Here is a 17,107-nt window from a genome sequence, read left to right on the forward strand (position 1 = left end):
AATGCTGGCCTCTCCATGCAACTTGTTAGACACACAGCGAGGGAGAAACCAGGTCAAACGATGTGGCTAAAAAAATTGTTTTAGGTAGGTAAAGCAAAGCTGTGTCAGTCTGTAGTTAGTGTTTCACTAAAACTTTGGCTTTCCATGTAAAAAAAAGTGAAAAAACTACTGTTTTGGGGCTTCCCTACTATGCAGTCTCTTATTAAATTTTTGAGGGACCTATTTGGTGGGAAAATATGGTTTTCCTGTATCTTAATCTTGCTACATGATAATGAACTGGTTTTTTCATTATTGCCCACAGTTATTTAACTTTGGAGGTAAGTAAACCACCGGGCGTGTTTTAAAAACATATAGTAACTGGCCAGTTTGTTTGGTGGGTTTTAAGACCTAAGTTGGAGCATACGAACTGTAGCATATATATTGAAATTGTCACTAGTGAGTTCACCACCCGCTGCAACATCATTGATGGTGAATGGTTTCGCTTCAGTCCAGCATTGTTTCTTCTGAATACTACTCGAGCTACATCATGTACTACTTAGCAAAACTGAGCAGTTGTAGAAATACTACCCTAACTTTAATTTTGAAGTTTTTCATGTTGAGACCTCATAAGAAAGCTGAACTGTTTGAGTTTATAGCACCATATGGGAGCACCCAGTTCTTAACTTCAGGTTTTTTGAGCTTTAAATAATCCACAACAACATCCTTTGCAGATGAGCTTGTGATTGTAACTGACATGTGATTTGTGCTGTCTTGTTGCTTGTCATGTGGTGAGTGGCATTGCATATCGTATCATCCCAGTGGAAACAGGAGTGTTGTGCCACATTACCTTTATTGCAGTCTGTTGAATAGCATATTGTATTGTCTGTGTGCACCACACTTAATAGTAATTTGGTAACACACTTGTAAATACTGACAGGTATTTGGTGCTTATTTTGTCTTGTGCTTGTAAGTCTGGAACTCTGTATTCATAGAAATAAGTTTTAATTTCTTATGTTGTAGAGGTGACAGTATAGGATTGATCATTAAATTACAATTGGTTCTTTACCTTTTGATGCTTTATGGAACAAATCCTTCCTAATATCATGTTGGGCCTCCTTTTGCCCGGTGTAGTGCAGAAACTTGATATGGTCTAGACTCAATTAAGTCATTGGAGGTTCCCTGTGGAAATACTGAGCCATGCTGCCTCTACAGCTGTCCCTAATTGCGAAAGTGTTGCTAGTGCAGGATTTTGTGCACGAACTGACCTCTTGTTTAGGTCCCATAAATGTTTGATGAGATTCATGTTGGGCGATGTGGGTTGCTAAATCATTCTCTCGAATTGTCCAGAATGATCTTCAAACCAGTAGTAAACAATTGTGGTATGGCACATAGTCATCCATAAAAATTCCATTGTTGAATGGTTGCAAATGATCTCGAAGTAGTGGAACGTAACAATTTCCAGTCAGTGATTGTTTCAGTTGAACGAGAGGACCCAGCCCATTCCATGTAAACACAGCCTGCAGTGATGCAGCCAGCACCAGCTTGCAGCTTGCATAGTGTCTTATTGACAACTTGGGTCTACTGCTTTGTGGGGTCTGCGCCACACTCGAGCCCTACCATCAACTCTTCCCAATTGCAAACAGGACTCTTCTGACCAGGCTAGTTTTCCAGTAGTCTAGGGTCCAACAATATGGTCACAAGCCAAGGAGAAGTGCTGTAGGTGATTTCATGCTGTTAGCAAAGGTATTCATGTTGGGCATCTACAATAGCCCATAAACATCAAATTTCGTCACACTGTTGTGACGGATAAGTTTGTCGTACATCCCACTTTGGTTTTTGCGGTTAATTCGTGCAGTGTTGCTTGTTAGCACTGATAACTCGATGCAAACATTGCTGCTCTCAGGTGTTAAGTGAAGATGGTCAGCCGATGTGTTGTATGTGGTGAGAGGTAATGCTTGAAACTTGGTATTCTTGGCACTCTTGACACTGTGTGTCTCTAAATATTGAATTCCATAATGGTTTCCAAAATGGAATGGCCCAGTGCTTTTACCTACAATGACCATTCCATGTTCAAAGTCTGTTAATTCTGTCACGCAGTCATAATCGAAAACCTTAGCACATGGATCACCAAAGTACAGGCTCTGCCAATGCACTGCCCTATTATATATCATGTGTAAGCTATACTCTGCCTGCTGTATATGTGCATATCGCTATCACATGACTTTTTTTTCACATCAGTGTAAATGAATCGCATTGCAAGCAGTATGTGCAACATCATAGTGTTTAACTTGTATATTTTCTTAAGGTAAGAAGACCTAATCTTTGGATAATGTAGAAAGTAAAGTCTTTACTTTAGAGAATTAGTGCTGTTGCAATAGTTGAGGCAATTCACACTCGGCTAATGTAGCAACAACGGGTAAACTTTCCATTTTGTAACATCTGCCACTTGAGAGTTTTGGTTAACATTGATGCTTTCATATGACTAAACAACTGTGATAGTTCAGCTCTTGAATCTTTTTCTCTTCTGTTCTCAAAGTTGAAAAGAGTCTCCCAATGGTCAGCAGTGCTAAAGAACTATCTGCAAGTTCTGTTGGCCCAGGGAAAGACTTACCTGTGGCAAAAGTGATGTATGAAAAGGTAGGCTTAAGAGTGAACCTTCCTGATTTTCATCATCTTATCTGAACCCAAAGGGGAAATTCATACTGGGGAGTATGATAGCAGGGGTAGTGTCAGATGATACATACATAAATATATTTAGATCAGCTAGGTGGAAGTAAAGCTCTGGGGATGGCTAGTCAGTCAGTCTTGGTAGCTCAGTCAGTAGAGTATTTGCCTTTGAAAGGCAAAGGTCCCGAGTTACTCTTGTTCTGGCTCAGTTTTAATCAGCCAGAAAGTTCCATGGAGTAAATTCCTTACAGATAGGTGCTAATTCAGGTTGCAGTCTATGAAAAAAATTGTTTAAATATTGAGTTTATAGTATGTTATGATGAAAGGAGTCTTTCATAAGAGAAAGAACATGACTAGAAGTGAGTCTTAAGGCTGCTGGCAAATTAATATCAGCTCAGTGTGTATATTTTCAAGGCTAGCTAGTTCACCGTACAAATTCACAGTTTGTATGGGTGCAACTTGCAACAAGTACATATTACATTTGTCTTTCAGTAAGACTGTGTTAATCACCGATTTTTCATTCCTTATGTGTTTCAGTGAAGGAACTTTAGTCTTTATTTAAAATATGTACTACTTGAATTTTTTTCAGATGTTGATGGGATAAAATTTGTAATCAACTATGACTTTCCTAACTCATCAGAAGACTATATACACAGAATTGGACGAACTGGTCGCAGTCAGTCAACGGGAACGTCGTATGCGTTTTTCACAGCTAAAGATAGTCGTCAAGCTCGTGACTTGATATCGGTTCTTAAAGAAGCGAATCAAGAAATCAACCCTAAATTAGCTGAGATGGCACAGTTTGGAGGATGGAAAGGTTTGTTTTGAGACATTTGTGATGTAATTTTGTGTGGAATGTACTCCCTGTAATTGCACGATTTACACACAGAATTTTTTGTCTACTCTGAAGTATTAGTAGCAGTATATCCATTATATGAATGGAAAAGTATAACTAGTATTCAGCCTTTTGAAGATACTAATAAGTCATTAAAAATCCGTATCTTAAGTTTGAAAAAAAAATTAGATGAGAGTGGAGTATTAATTACTTTTATAGGAGGCAACAACAAGTGGGGCTACAGCCGAGGGCGTGAGAATAGTTTTGGTTCAGCGAAGAATTCTCACAGACGATGGAATTAATGGTAACACAAATTGTTTGTAAAAACTTTAAAGTGTTCATATTACATTATATTGCTACTAACTATAATCTTACATGTTGCAGGTGTTGTATTGCAGAATCTACACCCATTTTACACTTATCAGTATTGAACGATCTGTGAATTTCTCCCTGTGCAGTCATAGACATGACAGTTAGATATATATGCATGACTTGCTTTCACTATTTATTTTGTAATAGTTCTTCAGTCTTGTATATCTGTGAATTTTTGGCTGTGTAGGAAGACACAATATCTGAGTTCCTTAATTCAGAAGCATTTGTTGTTTCATTCCATTTGCTACTGAAATAATGTAGCTATAATTCAGAGAAGTTTATTTTGTTGTGCACATTTTATGTGTTGGACATCTTCTTTATTATTCAAGGAAATGTGAAAATAATAAACATAAGTGAAACAGAAGCTGCTCTTTTCATTTTTTCATTTTAAGGATTACCTAGTGTCCTAAAAGATTATTCAGTTAAAGATATTAAATTTAAACATTTAGACCAGCTGAAGAATGAAGAGGACCTCCAGTGTAAAGAAATACTGTAAAACTGTGAGAAATGAGAAGATCAGTAAAGGCTTTGTGATAAAGTTGCATAAGCAGAAATGTTTCAGGGCGCGCGTGCCCAAAAAGTTATGCTATTAACAAATTACAGGTAAGAAAGGATGTTAATCATGAAAATGGGACCAAGAAAGCTGGAGTTAGATTCATCAGTATAATCCCAGTGGGATAATGTTGTCTGGTAGGGCAAAACACCTTTTTAAACGAATTGTAATCTAGTCAGATATTTTCAAAATTTGGAAATATATTTATTTTTGATAAAATATTCTACCAGATTCCATAAATATAACTAGTCTTTGTAGCAGATATGACATTTGTAAATGAATGTCATATTCAGTGTTCTCAGGTTTAGAACCTAATTTCCCTTCAATATCTCTTAAGGGGACACAGTCGTGAGGGAACTCCCATAAGGAATCAGTGCTAAAACTAGCAAACGTCAGGTACACTTCCTGAAGTAACTAATGGAGATAAAGACCTGAAACTTTTACAGTGTACAGCTGAAACATCATTCTCAAATCACATAAAAAATGGTTATGTATTTTATATATTTCATGAGTAATCATTTTTTTGTTCTATAAGACAAAAAATTAAAACTTTTCTAAACACCTTGGAGCTTGTAAATCTGTTCTTTTTATCACTACTGGTCTATTTTTTATCTAGTTAATCCTCATTGTATTAACAAGAGATACTGTAAGTCTGATGTCTGTAGCAGTAATAGTTTTTGAGCAAAGTGTACCAGAAGGTAAAAAAATGTAGTTTTGAGAAAAATGGTATTGAAAGTTTTACATGGAAGAAAGTAATGTACAATGTCATACAGACACACTTTTAAAACATTCCAGGGCTATACTGTGGCTTAGCATTTTGATCTTTATCTTCTTTTCTTCTTTTCTTTGATCTTCGGGCTATCCTGGCCTCCTTGGTAGCATTTCCTGCAGAATTATCAGCATAACGGATACGGTCCATGTCAATCTTTTTCAGTCCCCTTTCAGTATTGATAACATCCTTTGTTCCCAAGAGTCTTAATACATCAGTCTTCTTTGACACACCAGCATTGAAGCACATCACTGCATAATGAACACCAAATTTTAGTGCTTCTTTCCTAACGAAAACAGTTTTTGGTAGCCTTGTCCAAATGACAGATTTCAAACTTTCATTTGGGTTTTGAGTTTTTCCATGGAGACACTTTTTCAAGAGCTCTTGTTGGCTAAGGTCTCTGAAAATGGGTTTCACAGCTAGCAAGATTTTTTCTGGAATTGAATGTTTGTGCTTATAGCTGGAAGATGTAGCTGGGTTGTTGAATTTGCACCAGCTGTCAGGTCCCCGCGGGCAAAGGTTATGTTGTGGTTCCTCATCTGTTGAAATTTTATGAAAGATTATAGCCCAGATGGCTCTCCTCATTGCTTCTACATTGTTGCAGTTATTTCTAATGGCCATACCATAATAAGTCTGGATCCTGTCTATTTCAGCCTTTGTCAGGCCCCCTTTACCACCTAACTTTTTTCCCTTACATATCTTTAGAAGTCGTGATCCCATTCTTTTCTGTACATGTCCTATACATTCCAGTTTATTAATTTTGACTCTGGGCCCATAAGGTTTATCTTCTACCACTTTCTGATAAGCCTTACTGTCCCCGTCCCCAAGATAGTCTTATAGAGGATACCTCTTGACTGCACAGACCTTTTGAAAGTGTTAGCAACACCAGCCACTTCCATGCCTCCACTAGAACCATCATAGTCCTTTTTGCCCACATGTTGTATAGTGGGATTTTTGCTATAGATGTCACAGAACTTAGTAATAATTTCAATATCCAGAACCTTCCCAGTACCAAAAGAAGTTGCTGACACAATGCCATTTAGGGATGTATGCCCACGTTTCTGCCAACTGCCATCAAAACCAGCAGAAATTTGCCTTGGGTCAGATTTCGTATCATTCAACTGAACTGCTTCTTTGGCTGCTTTCAACATGCTAGATTCACTTACCTCAGCTACAACTGCACCAATAATCTTGTTGTGAACATCAAACTTTCTTTGAGGTGGAGGAATGTTCATCACTGCACAAAGAACAGCACCTGCCCTTCACCCTTTTCCAAAAGATCTAAGTGCATACACTAATCTTATATTGTTTTCATACAATCTTCTTCTTGTTACGTGGGATGACATTGTATTGGCAGTACAGCTACATTCCAAATACGTCAAAACTAAATTACAAACAATTCCCTTGGTTTTCACCACATCTTCATGCAAAGTAACGTTTCCACCACATTTTTTACAATTTGTGTGTTTTTCGATAAGTTCACGTAATAACCTCATGGAGATCAGAATGTTTGTGTCAGTAACAACAGAAACACTGTTCACACCACATATTGCATTGTCACGCATTTGAGAGGCACTTGGAAAACCGGCAGCACCTAGAAGCTTCTTGCTTGAAGCAGTGACACTCACACTGACTTCACTTTCAATATTATTTTCTGTCCTCTGTTCAAAACTAGCAGTTTCATGGTTTATTTTTACATATTTATTTCCACAAAACTTAGGCTTAAATCCAAACTTCCTTATTCTACCCATTGTGTTATGTTTCACAAAATCATTACATTTGTATAACCAAAACGTAAACAACTAGGATGAAGAAACTGACAAACGATAGTCGACAATGCAGACAGACTGGCAAACATCAGAATAACAATTCTCTCTTGCAACCCAAATAAAGAGTATTTATATCCTTGGAACATACATGACTGTCGTACTATAGTCAATGCTGACTACTGCGCAAGACACAGCAAAAATGGACGTGGCGCTAGTTACCGTGCTTCACGAACAAATTAATAACTCCGAATCTAATAATCAGATTTGTATGAAACAAATGGCATTTTGTAGCCAAATAATTGGAGCATATATTAAGACACTTTTGCGACTGTGTCCCCTTAAAGCAAATGTTGAGTGAAAAGTCACGTTAACAAAATTTGTATTAAAAAAAAAAAATTGTGGTGGGCATAAAGCTGGTATTGTTAGGGTTAAGGTTCACTATAAGTGATGTGTGTTCCATGCACCAGGCTGGCTCTTACAGAACTACAGCACAGGGACACAAGGTTGAATTTCACTCTCAGTGGATACATCTGCAGTGAACTTTGCATTAAATATCAATATGAGTGGGAAATACATTGCATATGTCGGTGAACACTCCTGAAAACTACACAAGCTGGAGTTGGGAAGGGACTTGGACTAGTAATAGTGAACTGATTGAAGGAAAATATAATGTTAGGGTATTGGTGTAAAGGGATGGGAGGGATACGTAGACTCCTTGACACACACATTATTGTGTCACAATTAGTGTTGATCACAGTGTGGTTTTCCTGAGGTGTAGATTTTACACCATTTCAATCTACTCAGTTGTTCCAATTGAATAGAGCGCAAGGAAATTTAAAACAGCAAAACCTCTGGTCTTAACGGTACCATCACTTGAATTTCTGTGGCCTAAATCTCACAAACAGGTTTTGAACCATTACATATATTATCCAATTTGCTAAAGACATTATTCACATTAAGAAATAGCAGTGTGTTACATTGACCTTATTAACTACAGAGACAGCTATCAAATAACTTTTTTCAAATGAACCTGGAGACTTAATGTCCCACAAACTATTTTTAGTAGTGTTCTGGCACTTTGTGGATTGTGCATTAATTTGTAAATTATCAGCAAATACATGAGTATTACAAATCATTGTTGACTTTTAAAACATTTACAAATTAATAATGCTGTGAAATATTTTTGAGCAGCATTAGTTAATGAACTCTGGCATATGTTTTAATATGCGTGATCTATACAGATTTTGATTCCACTCTTCAGATCTTCGGAAGGGCAACACACTTTCGGTGAAGCGTTTTGCTGTTGAGAGAAACTTGGCTTTCTCAATAGTTAAGAAAAGAAAACATGGTGCCTAGCTATAATGTAGATGATCTTTGTTTAGATTGTGCAGTTGTATAACCAACAGGGAAGAGAGACCTCCTTACCTCACCATGTGTAAGTAACACTATACATATCTCACATTAACATACCACCATACCTTACAAAATTCCTATTTAAATGTGTAATATTATGTATTATGTCGTTAGTTGGTGTGTTGTATATCAAACAGACCAAATACTACTCAAGGGCATAGAAACAGACATAAAACATTTTATCAGTATATTAACAATATTACAGGAAATGAGTACAAATTTCACAAAGTATTTGAAACTGAGCAAGGCATTAATTGCTGGTGAGCCAGACATAACAAATGTCTGATATCATAGATCATCAGTTTCTGAATGCTGTGTATGGACACACAGAAGTCAAACTACTGAAATTTCTTACAGAACAGTAATTCATAGATGCAAAATTTAATTTTTATTTTTCAATATTATTACTGGTGTACTAGCGGAATCATCTATTTGTACATTCAAACATACCTGTATGTTTGCTTTTTAGTCTGCTGAAATGGGCAAGTAGTGACAGTAGCTAACAAAAATACAAAAGATTGGGAGCTGTAAATGACTCATTTCTGGGTACATCTTGTTTGACCCTTGTGGGTGCCAAAACAACCCTCTCAGAAACACGTATACCCTCTTACCTGAAGCAAATACATATTAACCCATCACATCATTTGAGGTAACAGGGTAGCAATTCATCAGGAAAATCTTGGGGAATTTCATAAATTGAAGATTTTAAAAAATTTAGTATTTCAAAGTATGTTAATTGTATGAATGTTATTTCCATGTAAATTATCGATGTTTAAAAACTGCGGTCAAACTCTCCCGTGTAGAAATGATTCTGCGATGTACATCATGTAAAAAAAAATCAGCTGTTATATTCCTTAATGATAAAAGCTAGGTGTTAAAGTGACATTGGCTAATATTGTTTGGAAAATATGCAGAGGGTACCAAAAGATAAAACTTTGTAATGTCAGCAAATATACAATGCGAGGCAGGATGGCAACAAAATAGCACTTACAGTATATTATACTGTCATATAAAACAGTACCTTAGGAGTCAGTTCAATGTAAACACAAAATAATGTGTTGAAAAATGAAACTGAATGTGTCTGAGCAAGAAGGGTCTGCACAGAGTATGAGGCCACATTTGTTAAGCATTTTGAGGCTGTGGGTCCCCACAAAAACAAAATTCTGAGTATGAAACTTCATTCTAAAATTCTGAGTAGTTGGCATTCAGCCCTCCACAGGACCAGGAAAACTTAAATTTAATTAAGCACAAGAGCGGTCATATGCATGATCAGTATGTGTCCTCCCTATAAAAAGTCTGTCATTTGAAACGAGAGACCAGTGATGTGTGCCCTGACTATGAAACACTTTGACAATCACAAATAGCACTCGGTAAACAGACCCCATCACTTCTTGCTACATGCTTGGCATGACGTGACTTACGTGGAGGATTTTTGTTTTGTTGAGATTTACCTAACCTGTGTGATGTGTGCAGTGGTTCCAATAGAAACGTCTGTAATTGTTTGCAATACTGAAACTAGAGCTTACGTCGGAGTAGAAATTGTTGGATTAGTTTCATTTGCAAAATATGTGATGTGGTCCTATTTTGAGCCCTGCTCCATAATAAGCTTTACAAAACAAAATTTGTAAGCTATTCAGTGTTATTAGAATTACAAATGCAAGCAAAAGAATCAGATATCTAACGGTATCTCGTCTCCTACCTTCCAAACTTTACAGAAGCTCTCCTGCGAACCTTGCAGAACTAGCACTCCTGAAAGAAAGGATACTGCGGAGACATGGCTTAGCCACAGTCTGGGGGATGTTTCCAGAATGAAATTTTCACTCTGCAGCGGAGTGTGCGCTGATATGAAACTTCCTGGCATATTAAAACAGTGTGCCCGACCGAGACTCAAACTCGGGACCTTTGCCTTTCGCGGGCAAGTGCTCTACCATCTGAGCTACCGAAGCACGACTCACGCCCGGTCCTCACAAAGGAGACGAGATACTGGCAGAAGTAAAGCTGTGAGGACCGGGCGTGAGTCGTGCTTCGGTAGCTCAGATGGTAGAGCACTTGCCCGCGAAAGGCAAAGGTCCCGAGTTCGAGTCTCGGTTGGGCACACAGTTTTAATCTGCCAGGAAGTTTCATATCAGCGCACAACACTCCGCTGCAGAATGAAAATCTCATTCTGGAATCAGATCTCTCTCTCTCTCTCTCTCTCTCTCTCTCTCTCTCTGTGTGTGTGTCTGTCTGTGTGTGTGTGTGACTCCGCTGCAGAGTGAAAATCTCATTCTGGAATCAGATCTCTCTCTCTCTCTCTCTCTCTCTCTCTCTCTCTCTCTCTCTCTCTCTCTGTGTGTGTGTGTGTGTGTGTGTGTGTGTGTGTGTGTGTGTGTGTGTGTGTGTGTGTGTGTGTGAGACACCCACACTACTGCAATGTTGTTCGTTTGATTCAGTAGTGGTTTGCCAGTCGGTGATGAGAGCAGATCAAAATGGCAGACAAAATCGTGGATCGTGCCAGTTGTGAAGTGCATGGTGTGGTTTGATTTTCGCTGACAAGTGGAACTTTGTCTGCTGAAATCCCTCCTGAGTTATGCATGGTGTATGAACCTGAACCAATGAGTGACAAACAAGTTCGAGAATTTCAAAATGGCCATGTAAAATTTGATGAACAGCGGAGTGTGAGGCCCAGTATTCAGACCAGTGACATTGTTGATCAAGTGAAACAAAAACTTTGAAGTGGTCTCACTAATGAATTCTAAAATGTTGCTCAAACCTGAATTTCCAGGGTTGTCCCTGAACAACTTGGATGTCAAATTGTGTGCGAGGTGGGTTCCAAAAATGCTCACTGATCGGTGCACAGGGCAAAGGATGTGTAGTGCATAACAGTCATTGGAGGACTATAGAAAAGGTGGAGATGATTTGTTTTCCCACGTTGTTACAGGTCACGAGATGTGAATATTGTAGAACACAGAATTGAAACTGAATGCTAACCAAACTGAGTTGTGCAATCCAAGATAAACACGGTGGGAAATTGTAGTCTTCCATATAATCCTCCTCCATAACAAGGCATGCCCTCACACCAGTGCTGAAGACAAGGAGAAGATTTAAGATTTTTGTTGGGAACATTTTGAGCATGCTTTGTACAGTCCCAACCTTGCACCAGGGACTGTTCCTCTTCTTGCATTTGGAAAAGTGGCTGGGTTTCAAAATAACAATGAACTCGAGACTGGCGTTAACAACTGGTTAACTTCCCAGGGCAGCCTTCTATGCAGTGAGGTTATAGAAGGTGGTGCAGTGTTAACAGAAAGAGTGTGGATGTGAATGGCAATTATGTGGAAAAGTAAAGTAGGTATGTAGTAAGATCTTGCTGTGACTGAAAACCTTTTTTCATACGCTTATTTTTTTTTAATGACCAAACTGACCATAGTTTTGGAATACACCTCGTAAAAGGTTGGGAAACAAGTAATTTAGAAAATTTGATTGCATAGAGTCTTGTATTGTGCATCTGTTCATTGAGCCGGAGACACTACTTCTGTGTATAAAGAAGCCTATTCAGATGAACAGTTCCATACCAAGAGAGGCTATAGCATGCAGCTCACAAAAGGTGACATTATTTCTACCCTGATTTTAAAGAAACTCTCATGCCGAATTACATGTATCGATTTAATTGTAATGTTGAAACTGATTTTGAAGATACATTCCTCCACCTGTAGCATAGGACTTGCATACAAGCTACATGTTTGCTATCCAGTATTCGTTTTGAAGTATACAAGAAATATTTTCTGATTACAGATTTAATAGTCAAATATAAGCTGGTTTCCATGAATAATTTACAAATCTATACAAACTTTTAATATATCTGCTTATATGTACGACATGCTAAGTGTGTTACAACATGGTGTCGATGTCCATCCACTCTTTCATCAAATGACTACATAATGGTAGTGCTGTAGGTAACGGGAGGGAGTTCTCTAACTGGAAGCTCGTATTTACTCACCAATTCTCTAGGTGTTTTCCTGCCAAACATCTTCCAGACTCAAGACTTCATGTGGGTTCCTATGGGGAAGCCAGAGTGAGCTCACTAATTGGAACTGAATTACTCGCTGAGTGTCCAGACCCACTGACTTGCTCTAAGCACAATGAAAACTGCGTACACAAAGGGTTGGAGAATTTGGTAAAATATGTAGAACAATATCGGAGGCCAGTGATTACTATTCCTCAGGAATCAGCTCAAATGAACTGGATGTAGAATACACAATGTTGGATAGTAATCTTGAAGATTAGTTTTCCCATAGGACCTACATCAACATCTAATACAGGATCTACAGGGTGTTTCAAAAATGACCGGTATATTTGAAATGGCAATAAAAACTAAACGAGCAGCGATAGAAATACACCGTTTGTTGCAATATGCTTGGGACAACAGTACATTTTCAGGCGGACAAACTTTCGAAATTACAGTAGTTACAATTTTCAACAACAGGTGGCGCTGCAAGTGATGTGAAAGATATAGAAGACAACGCAGTCTGTGGGTGCGCCATTCTGTACGTCGTCTTTCTGCTGTAAGCATGTGCTGTTCACAACGTGCAAGTGTGCTGTGGACAACATGGTTTATTCCTTAGAACAGAGGATTTTTCTGGTGTTGGAATTCCACCGCCTAGAACACAGTGTTGTTGCAACAAGACGACGTTTTCAACGGAGGTTTAATGTAACCAAAGGACCGAAAAGCGATACAATAAAGGATCTGTTTGAAAAATTTCAACGGACTGGGAACGTGACGGATGAACGTGCTGGAAAGGTAGGCCGACCGCGTACGGCAACGACAGAGGGCAACGCGCAGCTAGTGCAGCAGGTGATCCAACAGCGGCCTCGGGTTTCCGTTCGCCGTGCTGCAGCTGCGGTCCAAATGACGCCAACGTCCACGTATCGTCTCATGCGCCAGAGTTTACACCTCTATCCATACAAAATTCAAACGCAGCAACCCCTCAGCGCCGCTACCATTGCTGCACGAGAGACATTCGCTAACGATATAGTGCACAGGATTGATGACGGCGATATGCATGTGGGCAGCATTTGGTTTACTGACGAAGCTTATTTTTACCTGGACGGCTTCGTCAATAAACAGAACTGGCGCATATGGGGAACCGAAAAGCCCCATGTTAAAGTCCCATCGTCCCTGCATCCTCAAAAAGTACTGGTCTGGGCCGCCATTTCTTCCAAAGGAATCATTGGCCCATTTTTCAGATCCGAAACGATTACTGCATCACGCTATCTGGACATTCTTCGTGAATTTGTGGCGGTACAAACTGCCTTAGACGACACCGCGAACAACTCGTGGTTTATGCAAGATGGTGCCCGGCCACATCGCACGGCCGACGTCTTTAATTTCCTGAATGAATATTTCGATGATCGTGTGATTGCTTTGGGCTATCCGAAACATACAGGAGGCGGCGTGGATTGGCCTCCCTATTCGCCAGACATGAACCCCTGTGACTTCTTTCTGTGGGGACACTTGAAAGACCAGGTGTACCGTCAGAATCCAGAAACAATTGAACAGCTGAAGCAGTACATCTCATCTGCATGTGAAGCCATTCCGCCAGACACGTTGTCAAAGGTTTCGGGTAATTTCATTCAGAGACTACGCCATATTATTGCTACGCATGGTGGATATGTGGAAAATATCGTACTATAGAGTTTCCCAGACCGCAGCGCCATCTGTTGTTGACAATTGTAACTACTGTAATTTCGAAAGTTTGTCTGCCTGAAAATGTACTGTTGTCCCAAGCATATTGCAACAAACGGTGTATTTCTATCGCTGCTCGTTTAGTTTGTATTGCCGTTTCAAATATACCGGTCATTTTTGAAACACCCTGTACATAAATTTCAGGAACACTTTCAATTATTTATTGCACAAGAACTAAACATTGTACAGATGTCATACATATGACATTTTGAAAAGAAAAAAAAAAAAAAAAATTCAGTATGCGAACCACGAGTGATCCGGCAGATGTCCGGCATGGCATCGTCGACTGTGGCAGTTGCTTCCCATATTCTCTCCTGGAGCTGTGCTACATCACTTGGTAGAGGCGGTACATACACCAGATCTTTAATGTGTCCCCACAGAAAAAAGTCACACGTAGTGAGATCTGGTGATTGGTGAGGCCATTTCATGAAACAGCTGTCCCCTTCTGTAGCGCAGTTGATCCATCGATGCGGCAGCTTGCCATGTTTGCGACTAGCGCAGTCTATTGGTAAATTACCAAACTACACTGTGGCGGTATACAAGGGTGGGGGGGGGGGGGGGGAACTTGAGTTTCTGTTCAGTGACATATCTAAATGTTTGGTTCTTGTGTGCAATAAATAATTGAAAGTGTTCCCAGACTTTATGTACACCCTGTACTTTGCAGGCCACCTTATGGCGTGTACTTTAGTTCAACATCTTTTTTTCCCTCCCCGTTCAGTTGCGGAGGTGTGTGGAAGGAGCGACTGTCAGTAAAGTTCTGTATGTGCTCGTAATTTCTCTCACTTTATCACTGCTGTCATTTCATTAGGTGTATGTTGCAGGTACTAATACAAGGTCTCTTCAGAAAATTCCAGAACTTTGTCCACAAAATTTTTCTACGCTTACCTTTTACTTTTTGTGCATGGTCTCTTTCTAAATACTCTCCTCCACAATTGATACATCGCCCCCAATGTTGTTTCCTCTTCCGGAAGCAATCTTTGTATGCCTCTTGCTAGATCTCACAAACCACAGTCTGAGAATTTTCTTTTATCTCGTCCATCAATGCAAATCTTCATCCTTTCAATGGGGGTTTTCACTTTGGAAATAAAAAAGTGTCTACAGGGGTCAGGTCTGGAGAGGACAGAGGATGAGGCAGCACAGATAATTGATATTTTGTGCTATAGTCGAGACACCACCAAGGATGAATGTGCATATGTGTTATTATGATGCAAGAGCCATGAATTGTCTCACCACATTTCAGGCCATTTCCTTCTCATACTTGCCACGTGATGTCACGTACTGATAGTACTATCGATTAACAGCTTGTCCATGCAGCATGAATTCGTGATGAACTAATCTTTCAAAGTAAAAGAAAACTATCAGCATGACTTTGATATTTGACCTCACCTGACATGCAGAACCTTTATTGACCCATTGTGAAGGTTGAACCTTGGTCTCAACATCGTAACCGTAGACCCACATCTCATCGCCAGTTGTTTTCTTAAGGAATATATCATTCTCGTTTGCGCGATCCAAAAGCTTTTCACAGATTGTGAGGTGAGGGTCTTTCTGGTCTTGACTCGTGCTGTGGGATGAACTTGACACAACACAGTGCATCCCAAGATGCTATGTCAGGATTTCGTGACACGATCCAATCAAAATGTTGTATTCTTCTGCAATCTCTCAGACAGTCAGTCTTCAATTGGCATGCACAGTTTTGTTGACGTTCCTGACATGAGAGTAGTTGTAGATATTGAAGGGATCCTGAATGAGGGTCCGGCCATTTTTAAATCGTGTGAACCATTTGTAACTTCGATAATGGCAGGCCTCCTGCACCATTTTGGTGTGTGTGTGTGTGTGAGAGAGAGAGAGAGAGAGAGAGAGAGAGAGAGAGGGGGGGGGGGTTTGGTAGGTAGGTAGGTTGGTTGGTTTTCTTGAGTTTCATACAAAATTTAAGGCAGATGATGTACTCCTCTAACACTGTCATCTTGAAATTCACAAACTGTGTCTCACAGTGTTCTGCTCAGTATGGCACTCATCAATAACTAACAGACATGTGACAATGAAACTTCTAGTAGTTACACATTAAATACATGCATGTGCAGGCATGTCAACTGCATTTCGCTCCAACACACCATTATGCAAAATTACAAACGTTACGGAATTTTTGAATGGACCTTCTATGTTGCTTGACTCTGAAATATACCCTGGACTTGCATTCAGCAGGACAGCAATTCACATCCGTGCCCGGCCATCCTAATTTAGGTTTTCCTTGATTTCCATAAATCACTAAAAGCAGATGCCGGGATGGTTCCTTTGAAAGGGCATGGCCGATTTCCTTCCTCATCTTTCCCTAATCCCGAGCTTGTACTCCATATCTAATTACACAAGTGTTGATTGGACGTTAATCACTAATCTCCCTACTTGAAATGTACTCACTCAGAATTTCAACTGTAAACCTTTCAGTAATGCACAATGCTTATCTCGTAGTGCCTGCCTGCCAAATGACAATAGAGGGATTCTTTATACTCAATGGATGAAAAAAAATCAATAAATCAATAATGGTAGATATTACGTGGACAGGACCTGGAATAGTTTGGATACTTCTGTTACAATTGAGCTAAATAACAGATACAAGGGGAGGAGCCTCATTCAGCTGTGAAAGAGAGTAGTGCAAGACCATTAATAAGAATTTAAGACACATGTTGGAAACAGTTTGGGCAAAAAAGAATTGTCTACTGCTAGTAGTCATGGGAGGGTTGTAGACCAACAGCTGGGCCAGGGCACCATATAAAAAGTATTGTAAAATCAGGTAAGAACATATGAAGAGACTTACTAGGGATCTGAATGAAGATGATAGGGGAAGCAGACATTAACTTCTTCAAGAAAAGAGAACACTATCAGGAGTGTCATGGAGAAGATTGGTGCAACAACGTTATACACAAGTGTGGGCTTTGTTGAGGTTCTGCAGTGGAATGTTAAAATCTGTATGAATAAAGTCATCATTAAAGTTAACCAGGAACTGAAATGGGATGCTGTTAACTTCAGG

At 39.4% G+C, this 17,107-nt stretch overlaps 1 protein-coding gene across 2 annotated transcripts in view; it reads left to right on the forward strand.

Annotated features, from left to right (window-relative positions):
• Positions 1-4,217, forward strand: part of LOC126229555 (ATP-dependent RNA helicase p62-like) — a 56,339-nt gene extending 52,122 nt beyond the window's left edge. For both annotated transcript variants that reach the window (XM_049942320.1, XM_049942319.1), the window contains exons 12-14: positions 3,236-3,463; positions 3,701-3,785; positions 3,866-4,217. In XM_049942320.1, the coding sequence (XP_049798277.1) occupies positions 3,236-3,463; positions 3,701-3,783 (311 nt within the window). In that variant the 3' untranslated portion in view covers positions 3,784-3,785; positions 3,866-4,217. The remainder of the gene's footprint in view (positions 1-3,235; positions 3,464-3,700; positions 3,786-3,865) is intronic.
• Positions 4,218-17,107: the final 12,890 nt, after the last annotated feature.

This window comes from Schistocerca nitens, unplaced genomic scaffold (assembly GCF_023898315.1).
Source record: "Schistocerca nitens isolate TAMUIC-IGC-003100 unplaced genomic scaffold, iqSchNite1.1 HiC_scaffold_375, whole genome shotgun sequence".
In the NCBI taxonomy this organism is placed as follows: domain Eukaryota; kingdom Metazoa; phylum Arthropoda; class Insecta; order Orthoptera; family Acrididae; genus Schistocerca; species Schistocerca nitens.